The sequence below is a fragment of the Ptychodera flava genome, chromosome 10 (assembly GCF_041260155.1).
Source record: "Ptychodera flava strain L36383 chromosome 10, AS_Pfla_20210202, whole genome shotgun sequence".
Classification (NCBI taxonomy): domain Eukaryota; kingdom Metazoa; phylum Hemichordata; class Enteropneusta; family Ptychoderidae; genus Ptychodera; species Ptychodera flava.
Window position 1 is genome coordinate 43043001 of NC_091937.1, and position 14085 is coordinate 43057085.

General features: G+C 38.2%; 1 protein-coding gene across 1 annotated transcript; it reads left to right on the forward strand.

Annotated features, from left to right (window-relative positions):
* The first annotated feature begins 3141 nt into the window (after nt 1-3141).
* LOC139141675 (neuropeptide S receptor-like) lies at nt 3142-3969 on the forward strand. Its single transcript, XM_070711260.1, has one exon. The coding sequence runs from the start codon at nt 3142-3144 to the stop codon at nt 3967-3969; it is 828 nt and encodes a 275-aa protein (XP_070567361.1).
* The last annotated feature ends 10116 nt before the right edge of the window (nt 3970-14085 follow it).

A 14085-nucleotide genomic window follows, 5' to 3' on the forward strand; every position in this document is an offset into this window, starting at 1 on the left:
ACTCCCACTCCCCAACTCGTGTCAAAATGCTTAATAGTGGCTGTATGTTCGTAATTTCGAATGTTACTGTATTCATTTGTCAACACTGCCATTGGATATTGTACACAATGCTTTGTGAGTGCAAGGTTAATAATTCGTGTTTTAACATTCTTTGCGGAAAGTAATTAGAAAACATACCGATTTTATACACACTTCCGCTCCACTGTTCAGGTTTTAACTTCAAAGCGAAGTCCTGATATGGCGCATCTTATTATCCTACACCATGACTTGCTTCACATTGCAAAAAAATCGAAAGTTGTAGACTGCGATTTGCAATTGCTCTTGAAGACAGTTTTCATGTAGAAATATGGTAAGTATTGCCACTGATGATTTTGTTTTTCAGGTTAACATGAATGTCGGAAGGGGTCATACGCCCTTCCGATCTGATATCGAAAGCGGTTTCGTTTTGACTGAATTTGGAGTTAGAAATTATGAGTGTTAAAGAAATGACGTCATTAGGTATTAATCCACTAGAGGATGTGACTTCAACTTCATTGACTGTATCGACCGATACCGAACAGCCGAAGAAATTAGACAGTATCACATCTAAAAGGTGCTAAATGTATATAATTACTTACGTACTTTAATCATGCAGTAATATTGTGTAAGATACATACTGGGCCCACTACCTTTAGTATTGTGATTTTCTGGCATAACAAGTGATTAAATAAGAGCGCCGTCTATCCTAGAATATGGAAAGGCCAGAGGTTACGCGGAATATGGCAACTTTTTCGGTATGCCATATTTAAAGGGAGGCAGTCGTTGGAACTCTGCTCAAAGGTTGCCACCTACCCCTACGAGCGATGTAAACACTCTATCAAGGGTACGTTGGCGGTTGATGAAAGTTAAAACATGTTTGTTGATAACGATATCGTAAAATTTAAATGTTGCAACTTTGTCGTAGAATTTAAATGTTGCAACTTTGAATTTAAATGTTGCAACTTTGTTGACTTGATGCATTAGATATCATGAATAAAATACATTGTTTGTAAACAAAGGAAGGCACGACTGATTCCCTTTAAAGTACTCAAAATTAAAGACTCGCACTACCCCACACACTTTTTGTAAAAATAAAAGAGTTTTAGCGCCCTTGCGCCATACGTCATTTAGCGGTCGGGTCGTTTTGCCACACGATTTCGGCCACCAATATATGTATCGGGGTCCTAAAGATTGAAATGTTTTACTTTACAGGAAGATGAATTTTGACACATGTGCATATTACAGTTAAAACCATGAGTACTGATGCCAGGCAAATCTCAAGTCGTTATTCTGGGACTAACGATGCAAGTATGCCAAATGAACTTTATAAGAAGCAAATAATTTTTAAAATCGTTTCATTGAAAACTTTCATCTATTCAAATTATGGAAGAAATAAGAAACTTCAACAATTATAGATAATTATAATTTCGAAAGTTGCTCTGGCTTAAACGCCTGTCAAAAGTCAATAAAACGTCTTTTCATCGCCAATACCATGCAATATTCGTAATATCGACAATAACCTGGCTTAAAACGTACTTAATTACTGAGAAAGTACCATGGTCACAGGTATCAGACATTACCGATTCAATATATGATGATTAAGACATGTTGATCATGACTCTCATCAAGCGCATATTTCTTCAATTAGTCATACGTTCACTCTGTTCCCGCCGGGCACATCATTTGAAGCAAAAGAGCTACTTCCTTCAACATATTCATCCCTAGGCAAAGTAATTTCCTTGGCGTTTCCTCCTTAAAATGACGTGGTGTTAATTTCCGATTGACACTTTGACACGCTAGAGAGTGACCTCGCCGAAAGTTGTAGACCAGTAAAAGGCGACCTGGACTAGAAACTGTTCTATGACGTATGCATTTTCCTCTGTTTTAAAAAACTCTTTACACTTTATTATAAGTTTGCAATTGTTTAGTCCAATCGACAGAAGTAATGCTTAGAATAGCTGGAAATTTCCTAAGTGTGTTGATAATGATGATATCATGAGTTTTAGGTCTTCAGCTAAACGTGGCAAGCGCAGGACAAAATGTCGACATTCAAGCAATGACCTTCTCGTAATCCCCTTCAGATTTCAGTACGATTTTGTTGACTGCCACACTTTGTGTTTGACAACTTCTCATGACGTTGAGAGGGTCTTAATCAGATTGTTCGAAAAGTTTATCCAATAGCCATTGAGACTGTCACGGTCTTCGATTGTACGCTTTGTAACCTAGCGACAGTGTAGTACGGTAGTTGCACAAATCATTCGCATCCATCGAAACATACAAACGCGTTGCTGTAAAAAAGTATAGATTTCTCGCCATAATGTGGTATCGCGAGTTGCTGTAGGCAGAAAATAATGTATGCATTCATACATGGCTATTACAAAAGCAGGCGAATTTCAGTCTTTATTTCATTCTTATAGGATGACAGCATTTGTCAAAGCATTTTATTTTGTAAACATATTATTATTATCAGTTTGTTATTTGTAAGGAAGCCGTATTTAACATTATGACACCGATTTTTGATCGGCTAGTTACGCAACATCCAAGTTTTGCGAAGGATATGCTAACACAGTGATTGGTCAGCGATGCATCCAATCACAGTTAACGTTGGCGTGCACTAATTTCCCATTCCTAAGGCGAGTGATTTGCCCCACCAAGGATGTAATCTTGCGCAAATGTTACCTAACCGCTATATTTCTCAATTTCAGGCCACAAAGAAGGAACGATACTTCTGAGACACACGTGTACACAACATTGTCTCTTCTAGCGTACAGGCGTGCGTATTCCATCGAGACGAGGAAAAGCAACAGCACCAAAATCATGAATCTGTCACATTCTTGGAACGAGACAGTGATCTTGGTACATCGAACAAAAGGTGAATTGACCGCCCTTTTGCTCAGTATTATCGTAGGTGTTCCAGTTATTGTAATTGGCTCAACTGGTAACGTAGCCGTGTGTTGGATAGTCATCGCCGTCAAAAAACTACGAACGCCTGCAAATTTCCAGTTGGTATCGATCGCCATCGTTGATTTGTTGACTTGTGCAGTTGTAATGCCAATGGTGATGTACAGCAACATACACCATTTGGTGTTCGACACCAACATTTTCTTGATCGATAGGACCAGGATGATGTGTAGAACGTACGTCTTCACCTGGTTCCTCTCACTGACGGTATCTGGCGTGAGTCTTGGAATGCTCAGCGTAACTCGTGCGATGGGCGTCAGTGGTAAGTTCTCCTCTGGTACAATGAAGCGTGTCATTATAACCTCCATCGGCACAGCTTTTGTCGTCGGTACTGGTTACGCCGTGTCACGAGCCTTTTTGAGCCCGCATCGTTTATGCCAAATCGATGAAGACCCAGGTCCAAAAGTACACATCATTAACAAGCTGGGTTTTGCTATGGTATTCAACATTCTGTTGATGGTAAGCGTTTCTTACGGCTATGTGTTCAGTTTGAAGTACAGGCAAAGGAAGACGGCCAAGTTATTGGTGCAAAACTGTTCAACGGTAAATAAACGAGACCTGGCAACAATCCGCATCTGTTTCTTGCTTGTCACTGCTTATATCATCACCTATCTACCGATTGGTGTGTTTGCGTACCTCCACGGCATACGGGCTTTACCGCACAATCTGTATTATTCCCGTTTGGTGTATACATCCTCATACTGCGGCAGCATGATCAACCCCATCATTTACTGTCTGATGTCCAGCAAGTTCCGGCAACACTTATGCTGTTCTGGGCAAGAGAAGAAGACAGGCGCCGGCGCTAAATCGACCTCTACACAGCGTACACAAGTAAGTTCTTCTGGCAAGGATTCTAGACCTGCTGAGCAAAATATCCATGAGTCATCAATCATGGCCACCATATCATCATCTGTCGTAGATAATATCGTTGGAGAGTTGGTGCCTGCTAAACTGACAGGTGTAGACAACCAGGCATTGGACGTCGATTGATATCAATTACGGACATAATCCGAGTCAAATCGCGTATTAGGTAAATTTTCTTTCAGTTGTTCTACTCTTCTGTTATTCGATATCGAAGTCGCTGGAAATTTGGAAGGTCGGACGTTTTATGAATTTTTACAGACGAGTTTGTCTGTGTAATTAAATGACGGGAGATTTTCATCTGTTCATAACTGACATAAGTCCAAATGAACGTGTTTAACTATCTACATGCGAGGTTCGAATTCTGACATGAACAGTTTACTTGTAGAATCGACGTTATGAAAGTTGTTGTAACAATATATTGAAAACAATAATAGAGGGACATACACTTGCTTCGCATGTAACTAAAATGCTTGGAGAGTTTGAGGGACAACTGTCTTCTCTAGATATTCTTAAGTTTACACAAGCTATTCACCAACTTTTCTCGATTTTTCACTAATGTTCGCTTTCGATGTTTAAAGCCTAAAATTCTCATATTCGCTGTCAGTTTAAAGTTTTCTTCAATATAAGTCGATAACTATCTATGTTATATTATATTATAATGTCAAAATATTATATAATATTCATATTATTATTTTGAGATATATTCAAAGACGAAAGACCAAAATTTTTGCGAATGTTTTGTTAATGCTACGCGTATTGAGTCCCGCTTTTGTGTAGACAGTGCAGATTTCTCTTCTTGTTTGACGTTGAAAATTCAAATATTTATTACAAGTGCTTCTAGATTGAATATCATTGATATTTGTGTTTGTTGACAGATGCTTTGTTTCACACCTGTTGTGTATCATGTGCAACTTTTGTGCTGTCATGGATTTTTCAGGAGAGCATTAAGTTTTCATTCTTGTGCGACAGAAAAATAAAATACTGGAAAAACACATATTTTATGTGATCTGTATTGACTTTGACCATATCCAAATTAAACAATACTATATGTATATGGTTGGATACTGGTTATTTGGTTAGCTTTTATATCTACATTTTGTTATGACTTTTAATTTCAGTTAATTGGTTTCAGCTTTTTCGACCGTCATGAGTCAACTGACGATAATCTAACCCGGTAAACCGGGATTAGAAAGATCTTTACTATTGCTGTATTTTTGTAAAGTTTACAAACACATGTTTTGATATTTAACTTTCGGAACGGGGCGGGGGTAAGCCAAAATTTCTGAGTTAGAGAGGGGGGCTACTCAAATTCATATGGTTGGCTGGGGTGTGACTCAAAATTTTGGAGTTTCTAATGTAATTCCTCCGATCCCAGGCCGTAAATAATGACGACTCCCGAAACAGGAGTGTACGCCCAGAACCAGTATACGCACGGCTGATATCTCAGCGAAAATTTAGAAACAACCATAGAGCTACCGATAAGAAATTTACAGACTCTTGGCATTTGATGCATCAATTTTTGAGCTATTATATTGGTATAAAGGCATTCTGAAAACAGCGGTAAATTTCCTTCCAAACGCGAAAGGCGAAGACACGGGCATTCTGCAATGGACGCTGTCAACGTTTACTGCAGGCCCCACGCCAATCTCCGCCCCGCTTCACTTGTGCAGCCTGCAGGACTAGTAGCCGGCCCTACGCATAAAGCCACGCGGAAGTGTAAAACCCGTTGGTCAGAACCATTGATGATAAATTTCCAGAACAATTTATGGTTAAAAGTTTATGTATTGATCACTCCATCCAGTTTATACGAACGACTCTCTCATCGAGCTGTGTGCATGTACCGGGAATTGTCCATGCGAAGTGGCGGCCTTGGCGGCACGCTAAGCTCCCTCCGATCGTCTCTAGACTACAGCCAAAATCACAGTCCCAAGTAAATTGTGCAATTGTTAAAGTCAGATACATGTATCATGAATTTATTATAAAAAACAAGTAAACAACAGAATCACTCGGTTGAGCACGGGGACGACTTTGCAGTGAGACCGGGATCAGCTGTTATCTTGGTTTTGTTATAACTCTCAATCGCAAATTTAAAGCAAATTTTCAATTACGATGTAAGCTACAAAATGGGAATTTTTCTGTGAAAGTTGCTTTAGATCTTTTTGATCATTTGATTGCTCCCATTCTGACCAATGGATGTGAAATTCAGGGAATGAAATTAATAATAAGAGTAATTTCTTAAATGTGTTAGCTTTTCTTTTTTCACTCCTTTTACTATGAATCGTACACGTTTGTGAGGCGGGCTGGGCATACGAATCCAGCGATTCAGTATTGATTATGGTCTACTTTCACATATTGAGGATGTAATTTTAATCCAAAATATGAAAAAAATGTTAAAAGTTGGCTCTCTTGGGCTTTAAAAACAAAACAAATGTTCATGGAACTTTCAGGTATCCAGGCTCCTTCTTTCACCAATTGTTCTCAGATAATAGAACCCCTGTATGAGATAGCTTATGACTATTACCCATTTGAGAGCTCTCTTAGTGTCTGTCTGTCTGTCTGTCTGTCTGCCTCCCCTCCCTCCCTCCCCCCTCTCTCTCTCTCTCTCTCTCTCTCTCTCTCTCTCAGTTCGCCCCGGATTTCCATATAGCCGACGTTGAGGATGTATATAACCGAGAGGTTTTGATCGCTGCGGAGTAAGTAAAGTCATATCGCCGCTTGCAAGGTCCAATCCTATAGCAATATCACTGGAATAGCGTGAAGATTTTTCCCTAAAGCAATTTCCTGGTAGGGTGCCTCTAATGCTCTAATGCATCAACAAGGACGCTTGCTGCCGTGTTTTCGTGACCACTCACTCAACTGCTACCGCCCCTCGAGGTCATTCTGACTGATTGCTTTGCCTGAGCGTTGACTTTAGCCAGTGACTGTGGACGTGTCATTGCTCAAACTAATACCATTAGTTTGAAAACAATTACTCAATCGTCCTCTTTATATTGACCTTTTTCAAATAGAAATTGTACAAATTTCCAAATAGAAGTTGTACAGAACATACCACATCTCCGTAGTGATGATTACGATAATAATTTGGTTTCTTGGGGTTTACTTTGTTTTTCTACCTTTGGATTGTCTATGTAAAGAATGCCATTTGTTCGAAAGTTGTCGTCGACTCCGCAATTTGTGATATTACTCGCCGAGCTTAGATAATATGATGAGCATTGATATTAATTTCTTTTGTTTAGGTTGATCAGATGAGTGTCGGAGGGGGTCAAACACCGTTCCATATTGGGTCAGTTTGTACATGACAACAAAATTTGATGAATAAAACGTGAGAGGGGACATATTGTACCCGGAATGAGACGGAATTATTGCCGCGATCACATGAACTAACTAACCCTAACCCTAAAAAGTCCTTGATGGTCTTCATTTGCTTGATTTTGTGTCGGGTGAAGCACAGTGGGAGCCAGAAATTGGGGTTAGCTGACCAAATTGTCGGAACTCCGCTCGCTTCGCTCGCTCCGTTCCGACAATTTGGTCAGCTAACCCCAATTCCTGGCCCCCACTGTACTTCACCCGATACAAAAACTAAGCAGTCGGAGATTGTGACTGTGATTTGAAGAAAGTGCAAATTTATATTATTTTAACCTTATTAGTTAGTCAGTGCCGCAATTACGGGGCGTCTGTGTTTTGTGTACGGCGATTTTGACGTCATCAGTTTGTGGCTATACCACTTGTAAAATGGTGCCGAGTTTTACTGTTTTAAAAATTCCTCTCATATTTTTATGAATATATAATGAGTGTGTTTGAACCAAATTTGAAAGTCTTTTATCGATACTGTCTGGTTTTACTCAATGGTTTACGGTCAGTCATACCCTCTTTTACACGTGCGTCAAGGAAGGACATGTTTATGAAACTGCTGGCGTGTTATGTTTTGATCGGCGTGAAGCAGTGTTTCTGGCCTGAGAGCTCACAAAGTAACTATGGTTGCTACGCGACTGGCAGTACGATGCCACCTCGTCGTATTTTTCGCATAATCTCGTGTAATTATCAACCACAATACAAACAAAGCCTCCAAAAAGTTTAACACCTTTGAAGCTCATTTTAATATAAAAAGCCAATAGTCTACCGAGACGACCATGGAACAAAAGGCATGCAAGTGTTGCCACTATGTTTCTCTGTGGCTCCTGATACATACTTCCACAACATATGACAAATTCTGACCACCCCTTATGAAGCGGGAACTTTACTATCTATCAGCCCAAAACACCCATCAACATTAGTTTATGATTTTCTGACGTTACAGGCGATTAAATGAGCGCGCCCTCTATCCGCCAATACCCAACACAATTTTGTAATTGTGTTTTTGTTTTAAAATAGACGAGGACAAAATAACAGCGACTGTCGCTAAAGTGAAGTTGTTTAATGTTTCTTCCACGTCAAGTAAGCTAAAGTCTACGTCTGGGAACGCATGTAAAAATCCTTCTTATTGATTATGGTCAATTTTGAGACAATGAAAAAAGGCCAAAAGTTATATGGATTATGACAACTATGATATGTCATATTAATATACTCACATACCTTAAAAGTCCTTACAAATTTTAATCCTTACAGATTTTAAGTGCCATCGATAGTACGGCGGAAGGGCTTTTCGACGGTCGGACCTTTGCGCGTAGAGATGAACATTTTAGCTTTATAGGAAGAGCGATTGTGGCACATTTGTTCATTTAGAACAATTCCAGTTACATACTCAGTACGTTAAGGTAGAATTTGTCTCTTGGACAGATATTCGGACTCTCAATTTTTGACAATATTCTTTTGGCCTACCACTTGTGGGGGCTCATTTTGAAGCTTGTGGAATAAATAGGTAATTTTGTGTAAATTGAGAATTATTAATTATATTATGCTATCATGTGCCATTCTGATTGTACGAGAGCTCAGGTGACCAGAATATCTAGATGAGACCACTGAGACACACAAGTTGAAATAATACAATAGCAATGGAGAGGTCAACGGCTTTCAGAACGCTACACCTACATGGGACATCGGTGTTATCCCATTCATTAGTTTCCAATCAAATCCATCGGTTTAATCCATCCCTAGAATCCAATTAGTAACTCCAATACAACCCCAAAAGAACACAAAAAACGCTTATTTATTACAACTTTCGCTCCATGGCACCCAAACCCTGAAACACTCGCCAAATCAAACTTCCATGTAAAAGTCATAGTGTGCCAAGGCAATCCCCATCCTGCCAATCATAGCCTATCGGCGCACAACAACCTTGAGGGATCTGTTGGGCTACATCAACTTAAAAAGTTCATTTTATTTTTTTATTTTATTTGCTCATCAACAGCGCCATCAGGCAGCCACTTACAGACAAGAAAATAAAAATGGATAAAATACACTAAAAATTTAAACAAATAGAAAAGTACTCTAAAAATCAAACAATGACAAAAACAAATTAACATGTCTTTTAAAAGTTGAATGAGATTCTTCAAAAACATCGACATCGCAAACCTTATCAATCAGATCATTAAAAAGTCGTGACGTACGTCCAATCAGGCCATTTTCTGTAACATCAACTCTACAATAAGCGATAAGTAATAGAGGTCTATGTGTAGCAGAGTATCTAGATACGCATAGACCATAAAAACCTGTACAATCTGTAGAGTCATAAGAAGATAAAAGGCATTTACGCACAAACATACAATCAAATAGTTAACGAATAAAGTTAGATTTATGAAGAGTAGATCGCTCAGAAAACTACAACTTACAACGTCATTTTAATCTATCAGAAACAAGATTATATAACTTGCCGACGCTGAAAAAAACAGTATTTTGGTGAAACCACGCTTAGGCTTCACTTTAACGGAATGCAATCACAAACATTGGATGGGGGTAGGGGCTGGAGGAATCGCGATTGAAATCTTATTTTTTTCAAATTCCCCCTTAATACCCTCAAAAATTTTTGATAAGATCATAATTTTTGCAAGTCCCCCTTCAAATTATCATATAGTCGCATTTCCATTTGAATAGTGATACATCCATTGTTCCTTTAGGCCATTGTCTATTGATAACAGTCAAATCTCCTGGTCTTCTATGTGTTGCTCTCGGATCTGATTTTTAGTACAAGTATGTTACACTGTCATGAGCGTCATATCATGTCACCCAAACTCTTCTTCAACTACATTAGAGTCAGAGCTGTCTCTGTCACGGTCACTGCCGGTATGCAGTGACAGTGACACTGCTCGTTGGCAGTAGCAGGGCAGTAGCTGTATTAATTTTGATAATTTTGACGATATTTTGTTCAGTTTACACAACTGCGTTCTTGTTCTACTCCCTACAGCATATTGAACTGTCCGGTATTCAGCTAACCAACACAGCCTGTGTATGTGTAGTTTGCATTTATATTATTTAAGCAATAAAGCACACCCAGCGATGGTATACCACGAGATTTTGACCAGTTCACGACATATGCACGAGCGATAGCGAGTACGAGTGCATATATGAAGTGAACTGGTCAAAATCGAGTGGTATACCGTCGCTGGGTGTGATTTATTGCTATTATATCATAACAGTATATTGAAATTCTGGCGTGCAACGTCATAAACGGATTTTTGCTCAAGTTGAGAGCACGCGCGTATGCAAGCCGTGGTATATCGCCTATATACCACGGTTCTTTTCGCGTCTCGAGTCGACCAATCAGATCGCTGTATTTGCACCATCAATATACTGGTATGATATAATGACAAATAACTTTCAGTCTGGACGCTATTCAATTATCACCAATGGTGTTCACATATACAGGCTTTGTTGACAAACTGAAGTGTGTCCTGTCTTATGCTATATAGGGAGACAGCAAAAATCTATTTTTGATACATTGCAGAGAAAAGCTGAAAAAAGCCTGCTTGTGTTTCTTATGAAAATGCGATATTATTCATATATATTTTTACATTTTTCTGAATTAAAAGTCATGAAAATTCTAGATTTTGCATGACTCAAAATTTTGACTGATTTTTCGTTGAATTACGTACCAAATTATGGAATCTGAAAATGTAAGAAGTAATAGGGAACTAAAATACTTTAGTAAGTACTTTACAAAGCAAAACTTTCAAGTCCCTTTTACTACCCACAGAATATTCAAGTCCCCTGAATTCCAGCCCCCCTCTCTCACCAGTATTTGTGAATGTAGCATAACCATCTTTCCACAATTCGTAATGAAAAATACATCCTATAGCATTACCTTTTAATCAGATATATATATATATATATATATATATATATATATATATATATATATATATATATATATATATATATATATATATATATATATATATATATATATATATATATATATATATATATATATCGTTCTCACACAGTGATCACTCGACATACGATCACTTCTTATTTCACCCTACCACTCGGGCTCCGCGGAAAGATACTTGTTTGTCTTTTGTGAAGAAGGCGTTTACAATATTAAGTTACCGATTGTTTTCATTTGTTGGATAGACAATACCCTGGCTTTGTTAAGTAACTTGCTGACACAGTGATTGCTCAGTTAGGTTGTAATAATATATCGAAAAACAGTAATAGAGCGACACACGCTTGTTTCGCATGTAGCTTAAACACTTAGATAAGACTATTGCCGTCTCAAGAGATTCTTAAGTTTACACTGGCTATTCACAACTTTTTATCTGATTTTCACTTTTGTCTACCTTCGATATTATCGATAAAGCCTAAAGATTTTCATAGTCTCTGTAAGTTTGAAGGTTTCTTCAATATAGGTAGATAAATATTTATGTCATATTTATATCATTGTGTCAAAATATTATATCTTATGCATATTTTAATATTATTATTTCCATATATATTTAACGAGAAGAATCAACAATATTTCGAATAGTTTTTTTGTTAATGATTCGTGTATCGTGTTCCAGTTAGTGCATACATGTGCAGATTTCTCTTCTTGTTTGACGTCGAAGATTCAGATATTTATCACAAGTGCTTCTAGACTGAATATCATTGATATTTGTGTTTGTTGACAGCCTCTTTGTTTCACACCTGTTGTGCGTCATGTGCAGCTTTTGTGCTGTCATGGATTTTCAGGAGAACACGACGTTTTTATTCTTGTGTGACCAAAAAGTAAAATAAGGAATGGAAGAAACACTAATTTTATGTGATCTGTATTGACTTTGATGTTTGTGTTGACAAAACCAAACTATGGGATCTTTGTATCAGTCATTATATCTATTAGGAGAAGCCCAGTTAGAGAATGAAGGCACCCATTTCTCCTAGGTAAAGGAAAGCCAATTAACAGCACCTCTAGATCTATCCTTGGCACAAAAGCACGTAACAGTCATGTTCAGGTCGCCATTGCACCATGCATTTTCCGATCACGAGACCAATAGCTCAGTCATACTTCTGAGGTCTTCTTGTAAATACACTCCGATGAGCGATAAATGCCATCAGTGAGGATTTATGACCAGGCAGGCAGACGAACAAGAATCAATGTAATACAGAAAAACATACTTTCATACATACCTACCTACGTATGTACGTATACTTACATACATACATACATAAACGTGAGGTTCTCCTGATGGTTCGTTTCCATTTTCACTTCTTCCACCATATTCAGTCGTTTATATCACTGTAGGCTGCAATAAAGGGAAGATCCGCCAACACAATTTTCATAAGATAACGCTGTCATACCTGAAAACTTAATCGGAACAATTGGTCGACTAGTGTCTTCCCTTTCAAGGTTTTTCCGTGGCTTCATTACTGATGATAAAATGAGAAAAACATGTTTGTATATCATAGGCTTTTTAATGTCAACTTATGCAAAATGTCATCGTATCGGTAGGGCTTTACTCAACACAGAGTAGATTTTTACGCTGAAGATCTGTTTGTCACACCAAGGCCAAGTACAATTAAGTAAGAGTGTTTAATACCTACTTTATGTTAATTATAACGAAAGCCAAAGTCTACGTCTGTGAACCAAAGTAAAAACCCTTTTATGGATTAAAATCAGTTTTAAGATACGATAAAACGTCAAAAGCTATATGGATTATGACAAGTTCTTTAATATGTCATATTAAAGTACTCATATGCCAAGCCCCTACACATTTTCAGTCAAATATTACCGATCGTAAGTACCTTCAATCGTACGGTGACACGGTTTTTGAACGGTCGGGTCCATATGCAATGGTTGAAAATTTGTTTAAAGGAGGTTTGAGCAAAAGGTTAAGTCTTTCATTTTCGAGATGCGAACTACTAGAAGTACCTGACAATATTGAAGCTGTCATCTTGGCCGCTTGACTGCAAATGCTAACTGTGCAAATGTGCCAAACAAGATATATTTCTCTTTTCCCATTGAAACTTACATTTATTGAAAATTGTTCATGAATATCAGAAACTACAACAGTCGTAGAAAAACTAATCATGTTGCACCAATTCACGCAATGTTCTTTCACACTTTTCCCTGCGGCATTTAAGTGAGTGCTAAAGAGGTGTGGCTTTGTTTAAGTTAATCCTCCACGGGAAAAAGTCATTTTCTATGCGTTACCTCTGTCAATACGTGGAGTAACGTTGGCGCACAGTCACGTTGTTGGGATGTTAGCATGGTTACACCAGAAGCAGACGACCACATCGATGAAAGAAGAGCGATTCTACGCGCGTTTAGGAAGTTCAAGATTTTTGTTATTCTTTCAGTTCGATTACCGTATCCGAGTTAAGGAAAGGTTATCAAAACGAACAGATGAAGTCTTAAATTTTTTTGTAGGACTCTTGTTATCATACAGAGCTTGGATAGGAGACTAACCACAAAGATTGGAAAGCCTGGTAACTCTATGAACACATAAAATAAGACTTTAATACAAAACTTTGCCGTATTGAGAGAACCGCGTAGTACTATACGCAAGACTCCCAGCGCCAATGACACAACGCCTTTACACACACACACACGTACACGACAAATAAATCTCTACCAGCACTTGTTTTTACAATTTAATTTTGCTTTTTTGGAGCAGGCATCGTCGGTTTCCACACGAAACTACAAAAGTACATCGTCTCCTGTGGTATTGTAACCTTCGAAATATTTGCCATGGTCACCGTCCGACTGCCCCGTCAGCCATTTCCTTCCCGTCATCTTATTCATGGCAGATTTTTAACAAAGCTAAGATCAGTGTCTTCAGAAAACTACCCTCCTACATCATATATCTCATTGAGTGGGCGATATATTGA

Bases quoted from the DNA above. Each gene is read 5' to 3' on its own strand.
- LOC139141675 (XM_070711260.1), top strand. From the start codon at position 3,142: ATGATGTGTAGAACGTACGTCTTCACCTGGTTCCTCTCACTGACGGTA.